At 48.7% G+C, this 25974-nt stretch overlaps 1 protein-coding gene across 10 annotated transcripts in view; it reads left to right on the top strand.

Annotated features, from left to right (window-relative positions):
* Positions 1-25974, top strand: part of DAPK2 (death associated protein kinase 2) — a 116576-nt gene that overhangs the window by 51801 nt on the left and 38801 nt on the right. For all 10 annotated transcript variants that reach the window (XR_015768564.1, XR_015768563.1, XM_028099990.2 and 7 more), the window contains 2 exons: positions 12825-13046; positions 21917-22055. Coding sequence is in view for 8 of the 10 variants with exons in the window: in XM_028099990.2 (XP_027955791.1) it covers positions 12825-13046; positions 21917-22055 (361 nt within the window). In the remaining 2 variants the exon portion in view is untranslated. The remainder of the gene's footprint in view (positions 1-12824; positions 13047-21916; positions 22056-25974) is intronic.

The following is a 25974-nucleotide window of genomic DNA, read 5'->3' as shown; positions in this document are numbered from 1 at the left end:
TTTTTAAAAAGATTTTATTTATTTATTTATTTATTTAGAGACAGAGCACGAGTGGGCATATGTATTTTAAAGCAGCTCCCCACATGATTCTGAAACACTCCCAAGTTTGAGAACCACTGGTGTGAAGGAAGGAGGAAGGAAATACACCCAAGATCTAGGCCATCACAGTTGTTGTCACTGACCACCAAGATAACAAAAAGGAAATAAGATAATGTCATTTTCATTTTCTTTTCTTTTTTCATTTTCATTTTCTGAAATGAAGAAGGGTATCAGTTTTTCAGGGTAGACAGACATCTTCATGGTGCTGGTTTCTGAAAGAAAGCCATTATGTGTATCGCGTGACAAAAGACACCAAATGATATGATGGATAATTCGGGGCAGGAGGGATGCTTTGCATCCCTCAAGGGTCTGTTGCACCAGTCGCCCCCGCAGCTATGGCCCCTGCAGGAGGTATCAGGCCCACTCTGCATTAGGACTTGCTCACCGTGAGATGGCTTCCCTTCCTGCAATCAGCTGGGAGGGTGGGGGGCATTGCCAGGAGGAAAAGTGAGGTGACTTTGAAGAAAGGAGCAGGTGTGGGGGATGAGAGATCGTGGTGGTTCTCCTGGGCCTGTGCAGTAAGTTTGAAGGTATAACCTGAATTGAGTGCCTAGTGACCAACCAAGTGAAGAGTTTCACCCCAAGGCACAGGGCACTTCCCTTCACGGTGCCCCTAAAGCACAGCATCTGGGTGATTGAAGTGACAGGAGGAGGGAGAGTTAAAGGGGAAAAACTGGTTAACACCACCTGATGCTGAGGAGACCTGAAGCTCCTTTGTAGGCAATACAATCAGTTGGGGAAAATATTTGCAACATATGTGACAAATGGTTAATACCACAAACATATAAAGAGCTTGCATAAACACTAAGGGAAAGGCAAACTCTCCAGTAGAAAAATTAGCAAAGCATATGTGAGTATGCAGTTCAGATCACCCGTAAACATAGGTAAAGATGTTCATTCTCACTAATAATCAATTATGAGTTAATTACCTTCTTTTTACAAGTTAATTAACTTAATTCAAGTTAAAACAACAATGAGATAATTATCTTTTGTGTATCTAAATGGTAAAGCTGAAAAAAGTAATGAGCCAGTATTTGGCAAGATGCATGTAGGGTGGGGAACGCAGGGGCTGACAATATTTATGGCTGTTCGGAGTCTTAGTAGCACAGTCTTTTCTGGAGGATAATTTGTCAGCATGAAAAACCTTAAGAATCTACATAACTTTGGCTAAGGATTCTATTTCCTGGAATTTATCTTAAGGAAAGAAAACCAGGGATGTATACAAAGATTTATATGTAAGGGTATTTAGAGCAGTGTTATTAATTACATTAAAACTTGGAGGTTGGGCGCCTGGGTGGCTCAGTTGGTTAAGCCACTGCCTTCGGCTCAGGTCATGATCCCGGAGTCCTGGGATCGAGTCCCGCATCGGGCTCCCCCTTCTCTGTGGGGAGCCTGCTTCTCCCTCTGCCTCTGCCTGCCACTCCCCCTGCTTGTGCTCACTCTGTCTCTCTCTCTCTCTCTCTATGTCAAATAAATAAATAAGATATTAAAAAAAAAAAAAAAAACTTGGAGGTAATTATAAATGTCCAAAATTAAGAATTTGCTTTTAAAACCATGGTTTATCTGTATGATGGGATATTATGTTGCCATTTAAAATCAGGTAGTAAAATAATTTTTAATTATGTAGAAAAATGTGAAGTGGATATATTGTTAAGTAAAGCATGTAAAAAAGCAGGTTCCAAAATAGTACTTATGGTGTCATTCCAGTTACATTAAAAAAATATTAAGAAACAAATAGAAAAGACTATATGATGCGCTGAAAAAATCCAGAGAGCAAACACCAAATGACAACAATGATTATCTCAGGAAGGCGTGATTAAGGACAGTTTTTAGCCTCCTTTTTGTGCTTTTCTGTTTTCTTTCTTTTCTCTTAGATAATGAGCATGCTGCTTTTGTAATCAAAAGAAAGTACCAGGAACATGTTCTTTTTTAAGTGAATCTGCCAGTCAGGGCTCCTGCTACACTGAAGGCTGGCTGTGGGTGATAAACTTCACCACCCTTCCTGCTGCCTCAGTTTAAATCTTCCTTTCTCCAATCTCTGCATCCTCGCCAACATCTGTTTCCTGAGTTGTTAATCCTAGCCCTTGTGTGAGGTGGTATCTCATTGTGGTTTTGGTTTGTGTTTCCCTGATGCCAAGTGATGTTGAGCTTTTTTTCATGTGTCTGTTAGCCATTTGGATGCGGAGAAAGGGGAACCCTCCTACACTGTTGGTGGGAATGCAAGCTGGTGCAACCACTCTGGAAACAGTATGGAGGTTCCTCAAACAGTTGAAAATAGAGCTACCCTACAACCCAGCAATTGCACTACTAAGTGTTTATCCACAGGATGCAAACGTAGTGATTCGAAGGGGCACATGCACCCCTATGTTTATAGCAGCAACGTCCACAATAGCCAAACTCTGGAAAGAGCCCAGATGTCCAGTGACAGACGAATGGATAAAGAAGAGGTGGTATATATCTACAATGGAATACTACCCAGCCATCAAAAATAATGATACCTTGCCATTTGTAGTAATGTGGTTGGAACTAGAGGGTATTATGCTAAGTGAAATAAGTCAAAGACAAATACCATATGATTTCACTCCTGTGTGGAATTTAAGAAACAAAACATGAACATAGGGGAGGGGAAAGAAAAAGAAAATTAGATAAAGACAGAGAGGGAGGCAAACCATAAGGGAGTCTTAACTCTAGGAAACAAAGTGGGTTGCTGGAGGGGAGGGGAGGGGGGGTGGGGTAACTGGGTGATGGGCATTAAAGAGGGCACTTGATGGAATGAGCACTGGGTGTTATATGCAACTGATGAATCACTAAATTCCACCCCAGAAACTAATAATACAGTATATTTTAACTAAATTGAATTTAAGTAGAGAATTTTAAAAAAAGGAAAAAAAAGCATTTTCCTTTCTGTAGGCACTGACTGCCTCCCTGCTGCGTGCTCAGTGCTGAGTGCGGTCTGTGAGAGTTCTCACTCTCCAGGCTCTTAGGGGCTGGTTAGTGGTGAAGGGCTAAGGTGCATGCCCATTTGCTATAGAAATGCCTTTGGCCTTTGGTGTGTTCAGCATTTTGATGTTAATATAAAGATCGCTTAGGGGCATCTTGCTGAGAGTGCCTGAGATCTGCTTTCCTTACCTGACGCCCTAATACCCTGCTTTGGAAATTGACTTGGTTAACCTGTGACTAAGTCTCAGTAGCCTCAACCCATGGCTGAGCCCTGTGCAGAGGGAAATGCAGAAGTCACCCTCTCTGTCTCAAGCTGATAGATCCATGTGACATACTGGCCTATATCAGAGAATCCTAAGAGGGCGAGCTGGGGTGGAGGTAGGGACCTGAATGAGACATCGGGTCCAACGCTTCATTTTTTCAGATGAGAAAACTGAGGCCCCAAGAGAGAAGAGAACTTGGTAGTTGGTGACAGACCCAGGACTCTTAACCTTGTGCTCTGCCCACATTCATAGCCCTGAGTGTTTGGGAGATGTGATCTGAGACATTGTCAAGTAATGGCAAGGGAAGCAAACTTTGGGATAAAAAATTCACCGAAATTCTGAGAAACAGAGGATGGCAAGGAACTGAGTGAATCATTGAAGAACTTGCAACAAGAATTCCTAGGACATTAAGATCCAGGGGCGCCTGGGTGGCTCAGTCAGTTAAGCGTCTGCCTTCAGCTCAGGTTATGAACCCAGGTCCCAGGATGGAGCCCTGCATCGGGCTCCCTGTTCAGTGGGAAGTCTGCTTCTCCCTCTCCCTCTGCCCCTCCTCCCTTGTCATTCTTTCTCTCTCAAATAAATAAGTAAATAAAATCTAAAAAAAAAAAAAAGATCCAGTGGTACAGAAGGGAACCAACAAGAAATAACTGGTCATGATTGGTTCACACACCCACATTCACTTACACAGACACACATAGTCAGTTCTTTGCAGAGCCACTTGTTTGATGTGTTATTTAGGAAAGTGGAAAGACCTTTTTATCTCCGAGGAATTTCTCCACTTGCCCACTGTGGGCCTAAACTTGCCACCTTGAAGCCCCTCTTGGTCAAGGATGCTGTTAAAATGTGAATGTGTTGCCTTGGAAGGAGATCAGGTAACCCTTGGGAATCCTTTATCACTTTCTGTGAATTATGGAAAGGATCCCAGAGTGATGTGGGCCTCGGGGAGGTGAACGTTCACAGGAGACAGGCTGGGCACAGAACTCTGCACCAGAGGGGTGGTCGAGACTGGCAAGTTGGGAGGGAGGGATTATAGAAGATAGACTGCTCATTTCACCGTTTCCCGAGGATGGCCCTGTACCCCCACAGGAATAGCAGAACCTCAGCCATCTTGGATTTTTCTGTCTTCCTTTGCAGTCCCAGTCTTGCTCTGCACCGTGAGCTCATGCTTAAGGTCTCATCTGTTATGGTCCGGCCTCTTGGGCTTTGCCAGGCTTCAAAGGCCAATTGGCTGACGTTTCTAGGAGCAAGCTAGCTGACCTGTTCTGTTGAAGTTCTTTCACTGATCAAACATACATCTGATTATCAGGAACCAGGTGGTAAGAAGGGGGCCCAGCCCAAGTGAACATCGCTGTTGGCTGACCACTTGTTCTCCCCTCCCCTCCGCTCCCACAAAGAGGAGAGGAAAGGGCAAATGTAGCTTTCTGATGTATTTCCTCGACAAAGTGGCCACTTTGCCACTTGCCAGCAAGGAAGTGAAGTAGAGAGGTGGTGACTTGGGGCCTCCACAGAATAGAGCATTCGTGTCTCTCTTCTCTGCTTCTCCAACTTTGGTGAGTGGTTTTCCCTTTGCCTGTCTGGATCCAGTGTGTTCTGCCAGGTCTGGTTCAAATCCTGCTAGCTCCATAAGGCTTCCGCTGACACCCTGTCAGCTGGTACTTGTCCTTCTCTGCAGTTTCTGTTTGCCCACTCACTTGACCCTGAGGCAGATATCTCGTACACACCCATGCCATGTTTCTTTTTCCACTAGTGTGTGTCTCATCTCCCCAGTAAGCCTTGCAAGTTGTGGGGTGTGTCATGCTTAGAGCACTTAGGACACTGACCAATAAATGAGGAATGGAGGAATGAATGAGAGAATGGATGGATAGGCGAATGGGAACTCAGGTGGATGGTGGGGATGGTGTGGGGGGGCGGGGAGCTAGGCAGGTGAGTGGGTGGAAGGCTCCAAGCCCAACACTGTATTATGTAACCTACATCATGTCAGCGTCCAGAACCTAGACTCTACACTAAGAGATATGCCAGAGGACACTGAGCTGTATTTTCAGTCAAAACCGTTCTCTATATAGCCAAGTCCCCCTTAAGTCAGGCCTCCCTTATTTCAGGTCTTGGACTTGTGGGCTCAGGTTCATTTGACAACAGCATCAAAAGGTGATAGATTCCGAAAAGCAATCATACCTCAGCCTGACTTGGCTATGCTCAACAATTCCTTCCTTTTTGTGCTTTAGGAGTTTTTTTTTTGGACAGGAAAAAAAAAGGCCGGAGGAAGGAAGTTAGTCTGCAGGGAATCCAGTGAGCTAACCCATGAGCCCAGCTACTGTGGACCAGTATGAGCAGACCCTGTGACTCTGTGGACGGGGCCACTGGTAGGTCAGGCCTCGGCTCCCTGGACACTTGTGGTCCCTGATTCTTATCTTCTGTGTATGCCTTACTGTTGACCCTGAGCTTGGCTTGGTTGGAGTGACTTCCTGAAAGACTAGATAATAATTTTGAGAATGTTTTCTGCTTATCTCTCTCACTCTCTCTCTCTCTCTCTCTTTTTTTTTTTTTTCCGCTTACAGTTTGGAACTGTTTAGGGATCAGCAAAGGGCATGTTGCCACGTTGTACAGTGTACTTCTCAGATTGTGTTTCCTGGAGCTCTCGGGGTTCTATGAAGCCTGTTAGGCATTAGGGGGTGGGCTCTGAGTCGGTGGGTTCCCCGTGCCCCTCCCCCCAAAGAAGCACTGTTTTTTATCTTTTTTACCTGCTGGGCTTCTGTGCAAGATGTATTGGAGAGAGGGTTCCACACCTCAAGCAAATTTAAGCACCGATGTCAGAAGACTACAAAGGTGTTGGCAACATGGTCGGAGAGGAGAAGCGGCTTCATCAGCCAGCAGGCTTGGCTCACTAGCTGGGAGAAAGGGCAGTTTGAAGGGCTCTGGGCACTCTTGTGTTTGCAGGTCTGGTGCTGATGTTTCTGTCTGCTCCAGAGTCTCCGCTTGCCTCGGGCTGGTTTGGATGCTGCTCCTGTATGCCTCACACTCTTTGCTTGCCCACCTAGTTCTTGATGTGCTGCCCACTTGGCTTTGGGTGAATTTTTGCTCCTTACCCTTATCCCTGTGACCTGGAATTCTGACCTGCTTCTTGCTCTGATTTCCGGTAACTTTATATTTCTTCACCCTATTTTGGCTTCCCGGCTATCTGGTTTCTTGCCTTGTCCTTGAGTAACTGCGTCCCAGGTGTGTTCTGTGTTCCTGGATCCTGGCATCACCTGGGAACTCTGCTTTTCATCTGCCATGGTCCGCCCCCCCCCCCCCCCCCCGCCCCAGCCCTATCTATATTTGTAAGCTGGGATCTGAGGATGCAGTTTGTTGGGGCTGAGTTGGGTTCAAGGACAGGCTGGGACTGGAACATGGGGACCCGGATCTGGATGTGGCGATCCAGTAGATGGAAAGGAAAAAGACTTTATATCCATGGAGAGGTCACACTTCACATAGTGCTTCTATACACGGGTCTCATTTCATTCTCATTACAATCTGGTGAGACTGGGACATTCTTATGTCTATCTTCACACACAAAGGATGTGATTTACTGAAGGTAGAACTGAAAATAGAACCTGGGTCTTTGGGCTCTAAATCCTGGGCTAGGGCAGAGGAGATAAGAACAGGTTGAGTGCTAAGGCAGTGAGGAGAAGGATCTTGTTCATGGGAATTAGGAGTAGCCTGAGTAGGGGTTGGATGTATTGGTAATAGGAGGGAGCTAAGAGGCAAGGCAGCCACAGAGGTCCCACAGTCAAAGGTGGCCAGGCAGAGGGGTGAGGAGGGGCTCCATGGCACCATCCCCAGACAGGCTGTTGCCGTGGGATCAGGGTGTGAGTCCTCTGGGATCAGGCTGATCTGGTTCCTACAGACTACAGATTTGAACTGCCTTTTTTTAAAATTAAAAAAAAAAGATTTTATTTATTTATTTTGAGAGAGCGTTTGAGAGAGACAGAGCATGTGCTGGGGGAGGGGCAGAGGGAGAGAGAGAACCTCAAACAGACTCCACAAGCAGCCTCTGTGCTGAGCACAGAGCCTGATGTGGGGCTCAGTCTCACCACCCTGAGATCATGACCTGAGCCAAAATCAAGAGTCGGATGCTTAACTGACTGAACCACCCAGGCGCCCCATGGCCCATGCCTTTGAGACATGTTAGCTGGAGGGCCCATTCCCTCACCTGCTGAGCTGCACTTGGAGTGGCCTTGACTGGGAAGCATCTAAGCATTATCCCTGCTCCGTGGCCCTGAAAACTTGCAGGGTAATTCCAGAGGAATCGTGGCTTGTTGTTCTGCGGTGTGGGGAGAGGAACTATCCTGACCGCTTGGGGGAACCGGGAGGAGGAACCTGGTCTCCCCATCCCTGTGCCTTGGAACACTTCCCATTTGCTGCCACTCCTCTCACATGGCATCTCGTCCCTGGGTTTGCATTCTATGCAGTCCTGCCTCCTCTCTACCTTAATAAACTGGTGACTTTCGGTTAGGTTACTAAACTCGTGGACCCTTTAAAGTTGATTGAGAAAGGAAGTGAGTTAGGTCTGCTCTATTCCTAGACCTTACAAAACACCTTAGCAGCCAGCCCCTGGTGGTTGCCAGAGCAAGTCTGGTTGGCTGGGGCTTTACCATGGAAGGTAGGGGTGGGTGGGCAGAGGATTTGGTTTCCTCGATGCAGGTCCTGATGGGTGCATTTTCTTTTGAAAATGAACACCAACAATAAAATCAAATAAAAATAAGTCTGCTTTTTATTTTCACTGTCCATGTGCAATTCTAAATAATATCAGTGATCAAATACTCCTCTCTTCTGGGGTGGGCCCCTCTGCCCACCGCTTGGCACACTACTGAGAGTCAGGAGATGTGGTTTCATGTCCAAGCTCCACTGTCAGGGCTGGCTCCCTGGCCAAACCACCAAGTCACTTCCCTTTTCCTCTGTTCTTTTCTGTGAAATGGAACTATGAAGGATACCTGCAAATATTAAAAGAGAGAATAAATATAAAATTAGCTTATAAAGAGAAAAGCTGCATATAAATGTAGTATCCACATTTTTATACAAAATCTAAATGGTATGAGATCTGGGTCATGTTCAGGTTATTTTTCTTTGGCAGTGAAGAATTTGGGGGTGATCGAGCCAGGCTCTTCCATGAAGTTGAGGAGCTGGTGTTGGAGAGGTAACACTGTTTCTGGCACTTAGAAACTGTTCTAGGTTTATGCCTTTTCATCTGATTCTTGGGGAGACAATAGGGCACCCTCCTGGGGTGCCACCCTGGGCCCTGCTGAGTTGCTGAACGAGGCCCATCTGTCTCACTGTCTAGGCAGGTTGCTCCATCTTCCTGGGGTGCTGAATGAGTGAGGAGCTGAGCCCTCTGCCTGGAAAGAGGGGTGTGTTCCTGACTTAATTGCGGGAGAATGTGCTGGCAGAAGTACGGAGACTAGTTTGTGTCTGGTGGATTGCCTGTCCATCACTAAACCATGCTCTGTGGCTTCTGCAACACACACACACACACACACACACACACACACACACACACACACACACACACACACACCCCGCCCCATTGCCTGTCCATCACTAAACCATGCTCTGTGGCTTCTGCAACACACACACACACACACACACACACACACACACACACACACACACACACACACACACACCCCGCCCCATGCCTCCTGCCCTTCTACAGTGCTAGATGGTAAAGGCCTTTCTCAGGCATTGTTAGGATTTCTCCTGTGACATGGGGCTTCCCGCTTGACAAGGAAGGAAATTGAAGCCCAGGGAGTTGAACAGGCTGCCCCAGGTCAGGGTAGGGCTCTGACTGGAACCCACAGGGAGAATGAAGGGAAAGTCTTGTACTTCTGTTCAGTTTGTCGTGGGCTCTTTGGAGCTTTCTGACAGAAGCTTTCTGAGGGGAGACCCATCCCGTGAGGCTCTGATGGCAGGACCAGGAATTGATCAGCCTGACTGCCAGCCCTTTGCTGCATGAGACCATGGGTTGGGTATGGCCTGTTTGCAGTGTGGGGTGGGGCGGGGCAGGAGGATTGCAACGTGCACGCTTTGCACATGTGTGTCAATGTGCATCTTCTGTCTTGATTTGGAACAGTTCAACGCCAGACCCGTCAAGCAGAAACTGTCCGGGTGGGAGAGACAACACTCCCCCTCCGCCTTCCCGTACTCCCCATCCTCCTTCCCTCGAATGTCAGATCAAAGAACTAAGGGAGAGGGTAATATATGAATACTGAAAAAGACAAGGCATAAAATGAGTGACAGCAGTACAATTTCTTCTCTGTAAAATGCAGAGAATCAGAAGACTGTTGTACCCGGTACACAGCAGTCACCTGGGAGGTTTTTAAATAGCTCAGTTCCCCGGACGGCAGCCCACCCAGACCCAGGAGATGGGAATCTTTGGGGATAGATGCAGGCAGCCAGGTTTGAAATCCCCTGGGTGATTCCGGTGTACAGCCAGTTGAGAACCATTGCTTGAAGGGTTAAAAGAGTTGGTTAACTGCTTAGGACAAAGATATGGCTGTGCACTACAATCATAAGGACTTTTAAAATGACACTGATTCCCTGGCCACATAGTACACACCACGTAAATCAGTGGCTTCTGTGGTGTCTCTAGCTTGGCCTTCCTAGGAGCAATAAACTAGTAAGAGAATAGCTATCATTCCTTAGAGCTGACCGTGGGCCAGCATTGCAGATATTTCCAGTCACCACGATTCCCTAGTAGGGAGTCATGATTCCCATTTTACAGATGAGGAAACCGATGCTCAGAGAAGGTAGCCACTTGCCCCAGGTGACAACGTAAGTTTTCTGAGGCCAAGCCTGTTTGCCCTGGAAGGCTGCTTTTGCTGCCCAAAGCCTCGCAGCCTAGGGGCTGGCCCTCATGGAGCATATTCTCCCCTCTTCCCAGTAATGGCGCAACAAGAAGGGCAAACTCATCAATGGCCCAGGCTCTCCATGGGCTCCCCTTGGACTCCCCAGGGCAGGTTGAGTGGAGGATCCCTCCCCCAGGAAGAGAGGGGAGATGAGTGGTGTTGCTTGGTATTTGGCTTTGTTATTCACCCACTCTCAAAATACCTGCTTTTGGTGGGAGGAAATGGCCTGTATATTAGGACTGACCCCCCAGCCACCTCTCATTGCCGCAGTTGCTCTCACAAGGAGAAAACTCAACCAGGAAAAGCAAACACTCATTTGCTTTTTTGAGACTTTGAGGAATTTTTAAATCATGTGATATAGAAAAATGCCTCTGTTTCCCTCATAAGTCAAAGTGGGGAGGGGGCTATCTCAAGGTGACTTGAAATATTTCTCTCTGCTTTACAAAAACTCTGCGCCTGCATGTCTGTGTTCTGTAAGCTTAAACAAAATGCTTAAAATCCTTAAGCTTTGGTTTCCCCCTCAGTCGGCTAGAAAGAGTGAGCCCTGTCTGCTCTTAGGGCTGCTGATGCCAGGCCCCTGAGATGTCAGAGAAAAGAAAAACATGGCCGTCCTGACATTGAGACTCACAGTTGCCTCACAGTTGCCTGGGACTGGAAGCTGAAAGTCAGGTGTTTGCTGTCTCCCACTAAGGGACCCAATGTCCCTGAGGCCCAAAGTAGCTCCAAGGGACCAGCGGTGTTAGAGATCTCACTAACTGTGTTCACTTTGGCTTTGAGAGGCCTGGCTTCACTCCACCTGCGTCATCCCCTCACGTGTAGACAGCTAGGAGCTAATATTCAGGTCGTAAATAGCTGAAACTGTAGACTTAGTAGACAATGTAATATAAATTTGGTTCCATAAAGCCATCGCTGTCCAGCCTATACCAGCCCCCAGGATCTTTCTTCTCTTTCCCCAGAGCTTCCCTTATACCTGTTGTCTGTGCCTTTGGTCCCTGCCCATTATGCCCCTGTACAGAGCCTGGCACAGAGCAGACACTCAGGCAGCACTGAGTGAATGGAGGATGAGGGGATGGAGAGATACGGGAATATGTGTCTGGTGACGTCTCTAAGGTGGTTGCCATAGAATGCTATTTAAGTGTTGGCATATCTATTCCTTGCTTGCTCTACTTGACTTTTTTTTTTTTTTTTCCACTTAGGTTTATTTTGAAGGCTGTCTCACTGAGGATTATTCTAGGAATGGAGTGGTTCAGATGTGATGCTATTTTCTGAGGTTGAGGCAAATATCTGGAGAATTTCATTGTGTGTAACTCTTACCCCAGAGCCACTAAGAGAGTACATCCTGTGTGTGGAATATGGTGCTCCCTTATTAAGCCATTAAGCCGAACCTGAGAACTTTCTGAGTTCTGTCTTAAGCAGTGGCTGTTGTGGGTGAGAAAACATGGGGCACTTGTGGAAAATGATGGAAGAGGGGTGGGAGGACCCCAGAAGGGGGGGACCACTGGGCAGTCTCCAGGGACTTCGAGCTGCCCACCCACCCTGCCCACCTGAACTGAGATGGTGAACAGAAGGCTGCTGCCCTTCCCGGTGGAGTGGGCTGTCCTTGGAGCACTGAGAGAAGCTGGCTCAGGGCCACCTGCCATTGGCATGGATGCCATTTCATGGTTGCTGTATTGGTCCCCAGAGTGAAGCATTTCTAGGCTCAAACCTGAAGGGCACGAAGCACAATCTTGACTTCTACAACTACTTAGTGGCTTTGTGGACAGTGGGCTGAGCAAAGGGCTTGGCCATTAACTCTGTGTTGACCTCACACTTGTCACTTGACCTCTCCCGTGCGTCAGTTTTCTAACACTTTACAACCCTGTGGTCCCATTGGCCCTCTCACCATGACAAACTCCCACTTATGGTTATTAACAATGTCAGACTGCCTCCACCCACCCCTGCCTCCACCCGTACCCCACCAACCCAGCCAGCATGTCCTCTGGCCTTGTTGTTACTTTAAGTGCATCACCCTCATCTTTGCTCTGTTCCCTTACTGAGGACCTGCTTCACTCAGGTCATTGAGATTTTATTTGTTGGGAGGAGGTTGGGAGCAAAGGTACAAACATAAGAATATAGGGAATATAGAGAAATCACAATTAAATGGATGAATTTGTACTTGTATCCAGATAAGGCAGACCCAAATGAATAACCGTTACCACTAGTACTTTGACCATGCCGATCTGATCTTTATGTTTTTCCTTTTTAATCTTTACATTACATAGTACAAGTCTCTGGACCCTGTGATTTTACCTAGTGGATACTGGACTTGGGTTCTAACTGAGACTTAGGAACGATGAGGCTGTGTCATCATCGTCAAATCAATAACCTTTCAGAGCCTCAGTGGTCACATCGGTACACTGGAAATGACAGTACTAACATTCATTCCTAGTAAAGGGGGAGGATTCATATGAAAAAAGGGAAGCCCAGGACCTGCCCCATCTCAGCCACGGGTTAACAGGCAGGGGGGAATGCTGGCTGGTGGCGTGACTTGTCCTACCCTCGTAGAATGACTCTGAATTAGTGTGGCCTGGGGGCTGACAACTGGGTCACTTCCTAGACGGACACAGTAACACCCCGATTGTGCCGATCTGTCTCCCCACAGCGGCCAGTTTGCCATTGTGAAGAAGTGCCGAGAGAAAAGCACGGGGCTGGAGTACGCGGCCAAGTTCATCAAAAAGCGGCAGAGCCGGGCCAGCCGGCGCGGCGTGTGCCGGGAGGAGATTGAGCGGGAGGTGAGCATCCTGCGGCAGGTGCTGCACCCCAACGTCATCACGCTGCACGACGTCTTTGAGAACCGCACCGACGTGGTGCTCATCCTTGAGCTGTGAGTGGGTGCTCGGGACCCCTGGCGGGCAGCTAGGGTGGTGGATGGTGCAACCACAGACCCCATAGTGCAGCAGCAAGCAAACCTAAGATCAGCCCAGAGGCAATAAAGTCAGCGGCGGGTGGTTTCCCCTGGTTATCGCCCTCCCCCCCCCCCCCCGCCCCCGGCCCCGCAACCTGGGTCAAAGGGAGGTGGGTTTGCTGAGTAGCAGGGACAGAGAGCTAGGGTCTAGGTCTGGCTTTCATTGGACCCTGGGGATAAAAGGGAAGCAATGGCTGGTGCTGGGGTCGTTTCCTGGCTGGAGAGCGTGTGGGAGGACGGTGGGGGGCGGGGTGTAAGAAGGCGGTGGGAGGGAAGGAGAGGCTGTCGGGGAGGGGTCTTCTCTATGAGGAGGAGAGAAGCAAACATCTTCCAGGCTCTGCAAAGCCCTTCTCCAGCGCTTTCCTAGGAAAAAAAAAATCCCCGCATTTGTGCTCTTTGATGCCTTCATTATCATAATAATAGATATAATTGAGAGAGCCCTACTGTAAGCCAACCATTTGTCAGGTGCTTCATGTTTGCCATCTGGTTCAGTCCTCACGGAGACTCTTGAGGAAAGTGTCCTATTAACATGGAGGGGTTCCTTTATATTCACTGTACTGAGCACTTCTGTTACCTTACTTAATCTTCCTAACAATCTTCTCACACAGAGGTTCTTATTATCTCCATTTTACAGACAAGAACTTGAGTCCATACAAGCAGCTATGAGCATGAGGTGGCCTTATGCTGGCCTAGCCAGGGAAGATGTCACAGTCTGGTGATACCAAGACTACAGGGGTTGGCCACCTCTTGGTGTCCCTCCTGGAGGTGTGTCCATGGAATGGGGAGATGGGGCTCTGGCAGACAACAGAGTTTGAGTTGGACTGTGGCACAAGTCACAATGGCTGTGTCCAGTCAAGCAGCAAGACCGGTGTTGGGAATGTTCTGAGCCTCAGAGGCATGCATGCATCTGCTGGTTAACAGAGGGGTGGTGGCATTTGTTTGGTAATCCCTGACTTTGTGACCTTGGGCAAGTCACCTCCCTCCTTTGAGCTTCAGCTGTCATCTGTACATGCGGCGGCCATCCTCAGCCTGCCTACAGGTTGGGTGGACCACCTGACATTTGAAATAATTCTAATTTGAGAGCTAAGCCCTTGTCTTACCAGGATATAGATTTATGTAGCAGATGGGCATTTGCATACTCTTGCATTTGATGCTTAAATTATCCATCTCACTGTTTAAATGCATAGGCCCACCCGTGCTATTCCTTTCTCACTCCAGCGTCTTCCACGTCTCTCCCGTGGACCTCTCAGTCAGTTGCACTAGTTGGCGTAGACACTGCCTGACTCAGCAAGCCTGGGGGCGTCCCCCAGGGGTGGTCAGCCATGTGGACAGCCCAAGTTGCGGCATGCCGTGGGGCTCAGGGTCAGCAGTGGGCACACTAGTTCCCAGCAGAGTGACAAGCCCACCTCTCCTGGGAAGGCGAGGCCACTGCCTTAAAAAACTTTCCAGCAACTGAAAAGAAATTACATTCATAATCCTACCACCCAAACAAAACACCCATTTGTGTTTTCTGTGGTTCCTCTCAGTCTTATCCATTTGTATACAATCATTGCACTTGTACAATTTCTTGCTCTACTTCTCCCCCCTCAGTTAGCTAATTTCACAAAAAGGTTTTTTCTTTTAACTGAGGGTTTCATGTTTCATTGAATCACATACTTGTATATCCCTATTGTTGGACATTTGGTTTTTATTTCCACAGCTTTTAACCATTACAGATTTTATTGCCATAAAACAAATTTCTTCCATAATTTCCCACTTTTCTTTTGAATTAATCCTTTCGGATCAATCCCCAGGAAGGGGATGACCAGGCTGACGTTTGTGGGGCTCTTGATATCCTTACTTTCACAGGACAGTGTTAGTCAACCAGCATGACCTACAATATAGGAACATTCCTATTTGCCTGCAGCCTTGCCAGCCCTGGGTCATTTGTTTTAGAGCAGGATTCATTATTTATTGACCTTTGTAGTTATAAAATGATTCTTTCTTGTCATTTTTATTTTTATAAAATTAAAGAATTTTATTCTTTAATTGCTTGGGAAATCGCCTGCTTTTCCCTGCTCGTAGAACCCTAGGAGTTGGGGTCTGGGATGCTCTTGAGATGTCCATGTTCCTCCCCGCAAGGCTCGTGGTCAGCAATGGTTATGTGCCCTCTCCTAGTAAGCTGTCACTGTCCACACCGCCAGTTGCACACTGGTGTCTTGCATGAGCTGCCATGCTTGCTCAGATCTGTGTATTCATAGTTTCTCTGTCTCCTCCTTCTCTTTCAAGCTGTCTCATGTTCTCAGGGTGCCTGTCTAGGGAGTGCTAGGGATTGCCAAGGCCCTGCTCAAACCATACATGCCCGGGGTCTGAGAGGGAGGACCTCCTGAGAGAGAAGGGCTTTTCGTGGGCTTTTGTGTTTGGACTTGGTGACCCCTGTTGGGCTGATCAGCAGCCTTTGGCTGCCCGGTCCTCATGGTGCCCTAATAGGTCAGTGGGTTTGCCCAGTGGGGAAACATGAGTATTAGTGCCCGCCTGTTCCGTTGAAATGGCAGGTTTTGTGGATGGGCCTACCCCAGTCCCATTGCCCCTCTTAGACACTGTGGTCTGATGCCAGGCATGCTCTGCTTTCTGCTAAAGTGACCAGTACTCAGAGGACATGCCCAGCCCTGATTTGAGTCCCTTTTAGCTGTTGTTACCCCATCCATGAACTCCTTAGCAGCAGCTGCCTCTGGTTCAGGGCTGTTGAAGGCAAGGATGGGAAGTATTCAGTTTTTCCATATAAGTTGACTTCTGTAGAGCATAAAGATTGTTTTCAAAATCCCAGTAGATTAACTCATGTCATATGTGGAGCGTGCTCTGGAAAATGTAAGTCAGTCCTGGGAGGGTTGGACAGGCCTTCCATCCAGGCCCGTGACGGCTCTGGGGCCTCCCCGACTCCCAGCGAACAGAAGGCAAGAGCCTGGGAGAGTGGCCTGGCAGAACACCCCCAGGGTGTCGCCAGTGCTTCCCAGTGCCCCCAGTTGAGTGTGGCTTCCTCGGCCTGAGCCGCTCCAGCAGCATTCTTCCCAAATCGCTGCCTACGCAGGTCGTCTCAGCACACGTTCACAAAAGAGTCAGAAAAGTGTTTCTAGCAGGCAGAGCAACCTGCGAGGAGGAAGATCAGCTGAGTGGGAAGGGGACTGATCCCGGGGATGCTGAGAGGAGAGCAGAAGAGGCTCAGACTGTTAGGTTTTGCTTTTCATCTTTAAGCTAAAGAGGTTTGGGATGCGAGAGGGGAGACATTTGGGAGGAGACAGGGAGCTCCAGGGAAGAGGTTTTGGGGCTGAGAAACCCTTGGGAAAAGCTATGTCAGGGGGAAAATGAACAAAACCTTGAGGAGAGCTGCCTGAGCATGGATGTGAGTGTCCCCAGCCTGGGTGTCCGGACTTGGACATTTACCCCAGTGGGCTCATCCGCCTCCCACCTTTCCAGGACTCTGGGGGAGATTCTGAGGACCTTTGTGGCTATTCCTTTCTTTATCCAAAGGAGACCATGTCTTAACCTGGTCTCCTGCCCAGATCACACCGGCAAACGGAGTGGCTGATTACTGCCTCCCAAAGTCCTCACCCAGCCTGGGCCTTCACATCGGCGGCTCTGGGTGACAGGACACATCCCCATTATCATGAGATTCTTTTACACTTAGGCAGCATCCTATTTAAGGTAGGAAGGGTAGGGTGTGCCTGAGGCCACAGCTTCACAGGACCCAGCAGGGGCTGGAAGGGCAGAAAACCAGGGCCAGGCGGTGTTCTGTGTTTCAGAGGGGGACACTGTGGATTTGAACATTTGCACAGGGCTCCAGGCAGGTCTCTTGCCGATGCCAAGGTGTCCCTTCTCTATGATATAGAATATTCTATATCATGTTGATAGTTTTAATGCTTTTTTCCCCCTTTGTTCTTTTATCCGCCTACCTTCTATTGAATGCCTCTGTTACACAAGGTGTTGTGGAAGCAAAGATAACCTAGCTGGGGAGAGAGACAGGCAGCTAAAAACAGCGTGGTATGATTAGGGCTCGGATATGAGTGCGGCTGAAGGGGATATGTGAGCACCACCCACTACTTGGGGTGGCTTTGAACTTTCCTCATTGCACCAACTCAGGCTTTATAATGGGGAGACAGTGCAGTGAGAAAGCCACATGGTGGACTGGGGCTGTGAAGATCTGGCTCTAAATCCTATTTCTGTGACTGACTGTGTGACCTTGGGCAAGTCACTTGGCTCCCTTGGCACCTCGGTTTCTCATTTGAAAAATCAGGACAGAAGTTCCATGTACCCCTCCGGGGGGATGTGAATCTCAAGGGAGAGAATGCTTGGGGAAGCACATTGCACAGGCGGCAAACTTAGAGTAAACCCGGAATCAAATGCCCTTCCACCACTACCATGCCTGATATCGATATGGTGCATGGTATTTCCTTCCAGGACTTTACCAAGGGTCTCATAGCACTTGTCCAACTCTACAGCAAGATTACACCCTCCTGGGGGCAATAGGCTGGGTTTTTCCCTCATTCCTGTGTTGTTTTTTTTTTTCACTCTTTTTTTTTTTAAAGGTTTATTTACTCACTTGAGAGAGAGAGAGACAGAGTGCGTGAGCAGGGGGAGGGGCAGAAGGAGAGGGGAGGCAGACTCCCCGCTGAGCGCAGAGCCTGATGCAGGGCTTGCTCCCACCACCCCGAGATCATGACCTAAGCCGAAATCAAGAGTTGGACGCTTAACCAACTGAGCCCCGCCAGGCTCCCCATCCTCATTCCTGTTTTGCAAGAAGAAAAGCTAGGCCCTGGGACTCTCCTGTGCCACACCCCCAGGGGACGGTTGGGTCTATAGGGAAGGATTGGAACCACCGTCTTGGCCCTTTGACCAGACTCAGGGTTACTCCTTCAGCAGCTAAAAGGGGCTCCAGTTTCTGGCACCTGCCCAGGTGGGGGTGCGGCAAAAGATGGCCTCACCCTTGAGACACATGGAAAAATAGTGCACCAGCCTCATCCCCAGCACTGAGGCAGACACTGTGGGCTACACCCAGCTGAGCGGCTCTAGCAGACGGCACATTCTCAGGCACCAGCTCACCGGCGCCTCTCTCAGGCTCTCTTCACCCCTTGAGCACCACTCCCCACTTTCTCTAAAGATTTACTCAGCACCTATTACGTGGTAGACACTAGACATAAAGATGAGGACCTGATTCACGGCTCCTGCCCTTGACAAGCTCATGCCCCAGCAGGAACAGAGGCTTCTGACATTATTCTGTCTGCCAAAGGGAACTATTTTTAACCCCATTTGACAGATGAACGAAGACTGAGGTGGAGAGTGACGTGCTAGGCAGTGACAGAACCAGCATGCCAGTAGGAGTGCCTGTCCCCTCCAAGGCAGGCCAGCGCTCAGGGACTTCCTGCCACATGCATGTCCTGCGCGCGGCCCCGTCTCTGCACCTTTTGCTTGTGCTGTTTCCCTTGCTCCCTCTGTCCAGGCCCTCCCCGAGCCTCACCGCATCTCCAGCGCCTTCTCCCACACTAACCACATGTGACAAACAATAACATCACGGCGGAAGCCCCTGCCGGTGGAGTGCTGGCACGTTCCAGTCACCGGGCTGAGTCCTTCCTTATTGCACCAACTCATTTGCTCTTCAGAATGACGTGAGCACCAGTCCCCAACAGACACTGCTGAGAGAGTTAGGACAGCTCGTCTCCCATCACACGTTAGTCCGAAAGACAGCGTTGGACGGCGGCCGGGGCCTGGACATGACCTTGACTGCACACTCCCCTGCTGGGAGACCTTGCACGGCCACTTCCCCTCCTGTGGGCCTCGGTTTCCTCTTCTGTTATGGAGGAACTGCCAGGTGGTGATGGTCATAATGTGGGAGGGCAGCTGAGGGAGATGGCAGAGACTGCCCCCCTCCCCTCCCCCTTCCCTCGTGGGAGTTTACTGTTAACTTCTTATTATGGTGGATTTCAAACATATACAAAAGTAGAGAGAATAGTGTAAGGAACTCTTATATGCCCATCACCCAGCTTCAAATGATCAATGTTTTGCCAGTCTTGTTTTATATAAAACTCCCACTCTTCCACCTGCCCCCACTCCAACTGTTTGTTTGTTTGCTGGAATATTTTAGGGCAACTCTCAGACATCATATCACTTTACATATAAATACTCTAGTGTGCATCTCTCACTGATGACAGTTTTTAAAAATGTGGCCTTCATATATCTATTACACCTAACAGAATTATCCAACCGGGCCTCGGGACCACCGAGGCTTTCTACACTCCAGTCCATAGTGATATTTTTCTGATAGACCAAAAGATATCTTCTTATGGCTGTTTTATTTGAATTAGCATCCAAATGAGGTCCATCTACTGCATCGGGTTCTTTTCTCTCTTCTGTCTCATTTCTCCTATAGCAGTTCTCCTTCCCCTTCTTTCTCAATGCTATTGATTTGTTGGAAAAACTAGGTCATTTGTCCCATTGATTGTCTCACAGCCTGGATTTGGCTTATGCCCTCCTCATGCTGTTAGTAAACTTGTTCCTCTATGTCTTGCATTTCCTGTAAACTAATAGTTAGATCTAAATAAGATACTCTCCGTATTGGCACTGTTCAAGAGAAATATAATATGAACCGTATATGTGATTTGAGATTTTCTACTAGCCACATTGAATCAGACGTGAAAAGAAATAGGTGAACTAATTTTCATCATATTTTTTATTTAATCCAATATATACAAAATATTATTTTAACATGTAATCGATATAAAAACCATTAATGAGATATTTTACATTATTTTTTCCATATTCCATCTTCAAAACCCAGTGTGGTTTTTACACTTACAGCACATTTAGTTCATTCTCAGTGTCATGGTTAGCGTGAAATACAATCCTATCAAAACAATAAAGTTGTGTTTGCAGGAAAACATTTTATACCACTTCAGTTTTTAAATTAAAATGACTTCAAAATGGGGTGCCTGGGTGGCTCAGTTGGTTAAGCAGCTGCCTTCGGCTCAGGTCATGATCCCAGGGTCCTGGGATCGAGCCCTGCATCGGGCTCCCTGCTCGGCGGGAAGCCTGTTTCTCCCTCTCCCACTCCCCCTGCTTGTGCTCTCTCTCTCTCTCTTTCTCTCTCTCAAATAAATAAATAAAATCTTAATAAATAAGATAAAATAACTTCAAATGAAATAAGATATAAAATTCAGTTCCTGGGTTGCACTAGCTATGTTTCAGATGCCCGATAGCCACGTGTGACTCGTGGCTATTCTACTGGACAGTGTTCATAGAGCACATTGCCATCACTGCAGAAAGTTCTGTTGGATAGCACTGAGTGAGAGGCTTAAGCAGATGTACGCTTAAGTGAGATAACTTCATAGGTGTTGCTGTGTATTTGCCTGTGGTACCCATCATGTCCTGTGGCTCTGTTTTTCATGAGGCTGAGATTGATTAGTGGGGCCGTAGGTGCTTCTGGACATTTTTAAAGAAAGGAGAAAAAGGAAATTTTGGTACTCTTTGTTTAGGATGAACTAGGTGGCAGGTGATTCCCCCAAACTGGGACAGAAGCCATTCTGGCCATGTAAGAATCATCTGAGGACACTCAGTATGAGATAGTGGTTGAAAGTCATTATGCCTGGGTTTGAATCCTGACTGCCACTTAATAGCTCCATGACCTTGGGCAAGTCACTTAACCTCACTGAGCCTCTGTTTTTTTTCAGCTGTGAAATAGGAAAATACTAGGACTTAGCTCATAAGGTATTGTGACGGTTAAGTGAGATAATGTGCCTAAAGTACGCATCATGCACAGAGTAAGTATTCAATGAATATGAATTACTGGTATTATGTTATTGTAAAAATACAGGTTCCAAGGCTTGGGGGCTGGAGAATCTAATTTGTTAGGGTCTGTGGTAGGACCTGGGATCTGCATTTTAAACAGGTTCTCCAGGTGATCCTGAGTTCCTGGACCCCCTAGCCCAGATCTCTTCCCAATATCTTTCCCTGGGATGACCCTTGGCTCTGTCCCAGTCCCAGAGAAGCACGTCCTGGCTGGATACCCTAGCATCCATCAGAGGACAAACAAGCTCAGTAGGGTTGTCAGATTTAGCAAATAAATATCCCCTATTTTATCTGGCAACCCCACATCTCTAATTCAGATAAAAACTGTAAACCAGTATTTACGAGGGACGTTGTTTTTGCTCTGTGGGCCTCCATTCCCGCCATACCTACCAGAAGGTGCGAGAGTGGGGGTGTGTGAGGACAAAAGTAGCATTTTCAGGTTTTTAGATGGGTCTAGCATCCATGCCTAGATTCTCTTGAGCTTTGAGGAGGCCATCTTTTGTAAAATGAAAGAAAGGGCTTTAAGAGCCAACTTACTCAACCTGCTCATTTTGCAGGTAAGGAAACTAAGGTCTGCCAGGAGGGGTAAGTGAGTTGTCCAAGGTCAGTGGCAGGGCTGGACTAGAACCTAGGTCTCCAGTTTCTGGCCCAGCTTACGTTCCTCTTTGTCATCCCACAGCACTGACTTCTGTCCTCTGCCCGTTCGGTCATGGGGTGGGGAGAGATAACACCCAGGACCCCTCTGGTGACTCCCCAAGAGCGGTTCCTACCCTTGTGATCCAAAGGGAAGAACACAGCGAATAGAAACAAAGTCAGTTCTTGGTGCTGGCTGGACCGAGCCCCGGAGATGGGTGAGGGGATCCCACTGTCTGTCCAGATGGTGGGGGTCAGGTTCAGGAGCTGCACCCATGGCCTGGCCTCCTAACACGCAGGGCTGACCGGACCCGCCCCCCTCCCCCACCGGTGTCTTGCAGAGTGTCGGGAGGAGAGCTCTTCGACTTCCTGGCCCAGAAGGAGTCGCTGAGTGAGGAGGAGGCCACCAGCTTCATCAAGCAGATCCTGGAGGGTGTGAACTACCTTCATGCCATGAAAATTGCTCACTTTGATCTCAAGGTCAGTGAGGGGATGAGGGAGAAGAATCATTTTAGGAAGAATGGGCCCAGTCACTTCTGACATCACTGCTAGGAGGGGCTCAGTGCCCATCTGGCCCTCCTCCCTTGTCTCGCCATGGAAAACGCTGAGCTCCTAGGAAAGAAATGACGCCACAGAAGGCGTCCCTCTCCTCAGTTTCATTTTGCAGATTGGGCTTTCTTCACATAGGGGCTGACTGCAAGAAGCTGCTTCTTCAGACCACAGGTACCTTATCTCTTTCAGGCAGCAGGTGGGGTGTCATTTCACTGACAGGAAACGTGAAACCAAACACATTTCACAGGGCTGGACTCTTCAGTAGCCAAGAACTAACTCATTAAGGAGGCAGAAGTGTTAGCGTTCGGGCGAGGACTGCTGAGGTTGGCTGGCTCTCTGGGCCCTGCACAGCCTCCAGCACCCCTGGCCCAGAGGCCATCGGTCTTGGAGCCTAGGGACCGCTGACTGCCCTCCCTGTTCCCATCCCCTACTGTGGCCACAAAACTGCTTCCAAGGGGCACTGATCATTTGTGGTAACTGGTATTCAGGGTCGAGAAAGTTAACTGTGACCACATAGGACCTCAGAAAGCAAGAGTGTGGTCAAAGTAGAAGGATCAGTTCCCCTAGTAACTGAGCTCAGTTTAGTGGACTGATAAGCCTTTACAGACACCCGAAGCATAAAGATCCTCTAATCTGTGACCAGAGGGACCTATTTACCGGGGTGAAGACCTACTCAGTTTTCTATCCAGAAATTCCTGTTGTGTTTTAAGCATTGTGCCACGTGCCTAGTTACTGCTACAGTTACAAAAACCAGCTGAGGCCCTGTCTGGGGTCAGTTCCTCTTTTCTAGGAAACCTAGTACAGGAGACAGAAAAAATCAACAACTCTAAGTGCTATGATAGAAGTACGTATAGGGGAGCTGGGGAGCTCAAAGGAGAGGGCATCTAAGTCAGACTGCAGTATCCGAGAGGGCTTCCTGGAAGAGGTGATATTTGAGTTGAATGTAGAAGGACTGGGAGGGGTTACCGGAGGGAAAGGGTCTTCTAAGGATGAGAGGCCAGCAGTTTACATGGTCTGGAAATGGCACAATGCATTCAGGGTCGTACAGGCAAAGGGTGGATGTTCCTAATGGCTGGAGAAACAAGCCAGGAGGAGAGCAGAAGGCAGACACAAGGGCGTGAGAGCCAAACCAAAGAGGTTGAACTTTACCTTGAGGGATACAGAGTCGTTGGGGGAGCAGGTGATCAGGGAGGTGAGGCGAGTGGATGTATGTTTCAGAAGGATCTCTCTGGCTGGAAGGCTGGGGAAAATGGGGACACCTGGAGGCTGGTGGCCCAGCTGGGAGGCTTGTGCAGTAATCTGGGTGAGGGTGTGGCCTGAGCGAGCCTTTGGATCTCAGAGTGGTAATGCACCAAGCAAGAAACGGTCTACCTGGATTGCACTTGTGTCTCCCTCCTGACAGTACTATGGACAGTTAACTTGTTTTCTGTGTCTTTACTGGCTCCAGGAGCCTGGCCTCAAAGTGGGCTCTTTTGTCTTTTCTCAGCCAGACCTGGTAGAGAGGTAGGAGTTGTTGTAATCCCATAGGTACCATGACAGCCGCAGCTTCATGCTGTTTAATTTGCTTGTGTGGCCCCTGGGGGGTGGGGAGGGCCGGCTTGGAGGCGGCCGGGTCGGGGTTTGGTCTTCATTCTGCTGTATACTAGGACACAACTGAACCTCAGTCCTTCAGCTTCAACGCAGATCATAATCCCTACCTGGCACAGTTGTTGCAAGGGTCAGAGAGAAGCAGCATTACGTGCCGGCTCCCAGACAGCGCTCTGAAATAGTCCCTGCTATTGTTATTTCCCCTCCCAGAGTAGAGGAAAAGAAAACACAACTCTCGTTACAGGATTCTGGGTCCATTAGACTAGGAAGACAGGCCTGCTAGTGCAGTTCTCAGTTGCCCAACAGAGAGCTGAGATTGGTTGCTGCTGGGGCATGGCAGGCTCCTGGGCTCAGTCTGGCTGTTTTCCACGACCTGGAGACAGTCTGGGTTTGCCCCAGATGTGTGCAGGGCGAGGATACTGCTCACCCCCATCTTGGCCTCCTGTCCTTAGAGCTGTGCAGACTCTGAGCCTTCTCACCTCTCTGCCCCCATCCGTGGTCCCTTGGCACAGGCCCAGCTGAGCAACTTCAGGAAGTGATGAGTAGCTGCATTACCTCATGATGGGGTAGACACTTCTTGGAGCTGGAATATGGGTATGCTTGCCCCTGGCTCGAACTTCCCCTGGGCTAGAAGGAATGATGTAGCAAGTCCAGCTGGTAGCTTAGAGGAGGGTTCTCGGTTCCAGGTTGTTTCCCATCATCTAAAAATCATTTTACACAAATATGTTTTTCTTCCTGATTTTCATTCTCTGTGAGGTGCCTCTGCCTTCCTCAACTCTTGTATTCTCTTGCTCCTCACCCAGTGAGTCAGGCTAACCTTGCGGTCCCATGAGCACAGCCTCCCTGTTGTCTCCAGGCCCCTACCCGTGACCTGCTGCTCTCCATGCTCATCTTCTGGCTTGAAGGAGCAGGTGATGGAGGAGGGGCAGCTCTCGCCTGCCTCTGGAATATACGAACGGCTTCTCCTGGGGCTGCTAGCTGATAAGCTCCTCCTGTGTTCAGCCACGGAGCTAGAGAGGTGAGGCCCTGTCCCGGCTTATGACACGCTCCCAGCCTTGTGGCAGAGAGCAATAAATGGACAAATTAACATATAATAAGCAGTCTTGGGAAAACAGATCGAGACAGTCTACGGCCCAGAAATCTGTGATGGGCTCTTGTCATCTGTAAGATAAATGAACCAACGGTCAGCCTGGTATTCAGGCCTTTTGTACACTGCCTCGGCCCTGATTCTGACCTCAGCCACCTTTCCCCGCTCCGAAACACTAGCCCCAGGCAACAAGAGGACAGATCCACATTCTGGCCTCTCTCCTCCTCTGTTCGTGCTGTTCCCACCCAGGAAGCCCCTGCTCTTCCTTTCCTCTGTCCATGGACTTCCTTCCTGCTCATCCTTCTAGGCCCAGCAGAAGGACCATTTCCTCTGGGAAGGCTTTACCATCCCTGCTACCTCCCAAAGCATAACTAAGAATGAACCTGCCTCCCTGCCTCCCTTTGCACAGCCTTCTGGTGAGAGTATCTGTTGCTCTCAGTCACTTTCTGCTGCTTATATCTAGCACCGTGCTGGACACATGAAGAGTTACTCAGTGTTGAATGAGTGAGTAAATGAAGGCATGAATGCCTTAGTAAGACCAGTGCATGCATGGAAGGCAAAGGCCCCTTTATGTCACCTGGAAAATGCAAAAGAGGTTACAGGCAGGTTTCAGTCCAATGATGTGAACATTTTTTTTTAAGATTTTTTATTTATTTATTTGACAGACACAGTGAGAGAGGGAACACAAGTAGTGGGAGTGGGAGAGGGAGAAGCAGGCTTCCCGCCGAGCAGGGAGCCCGATGCGGGGCTCGATCCCAGGACCACGGGATTGTGACCTGAGCCGAGGGCAGACACTTAACAACTGAGCCACCCAGGCGCCCCAATGTGAACATTTACTGAGGGACTATTGTATGCCCAGGAGTAGAGTGTCAAACACCAATGTGATATGGCACCTGCCTTCCAAGGGCCCACTGTCTACCAGGAGATGGCCATGGTGGGACTCGGTGGGGAGGCCACCTGAAATGAAAGCTAACCATGACTCTTGCCAACAAGAGCTCACTTCTGGGGGTAAGCGTTCTGCCTCAGCAGAGGGAATAGCATGCCAGTGTGCGTTGTAAATACACCCCAGAAAGGCCCATTGATGTGGGTGGTTGTGGGAGGTGAAGGTAGATGATGTTGCCCTGTATTTACGTGGATGGAAGGAACCCTGGGGCTGACTGCCCCCCCCCCCAG

The sequence above is a fragment of the Eumetopias jubatus genome, unplaced genomic scaffold, assembly GCF_037043125.1.
Source record: "Eumetopias jubatus isolate StellerSeaLion01/CBP00866 unplaced genomic scaffold, mEumJub1_p1.0 scaffold_7, whole genome shotgun sequence".
Lineage (NCBI taxonomy): Eukaryota > Metazoa > Chordata > Mammalia > Carnivora > Otariidae > Eumetopias > Eumetopias jubatus.
The sequence above is the reverse complement of the archived record's forward strand: the minus strand, read 5'-3'. Positions and strand labels throughout refer to the sequence as shown.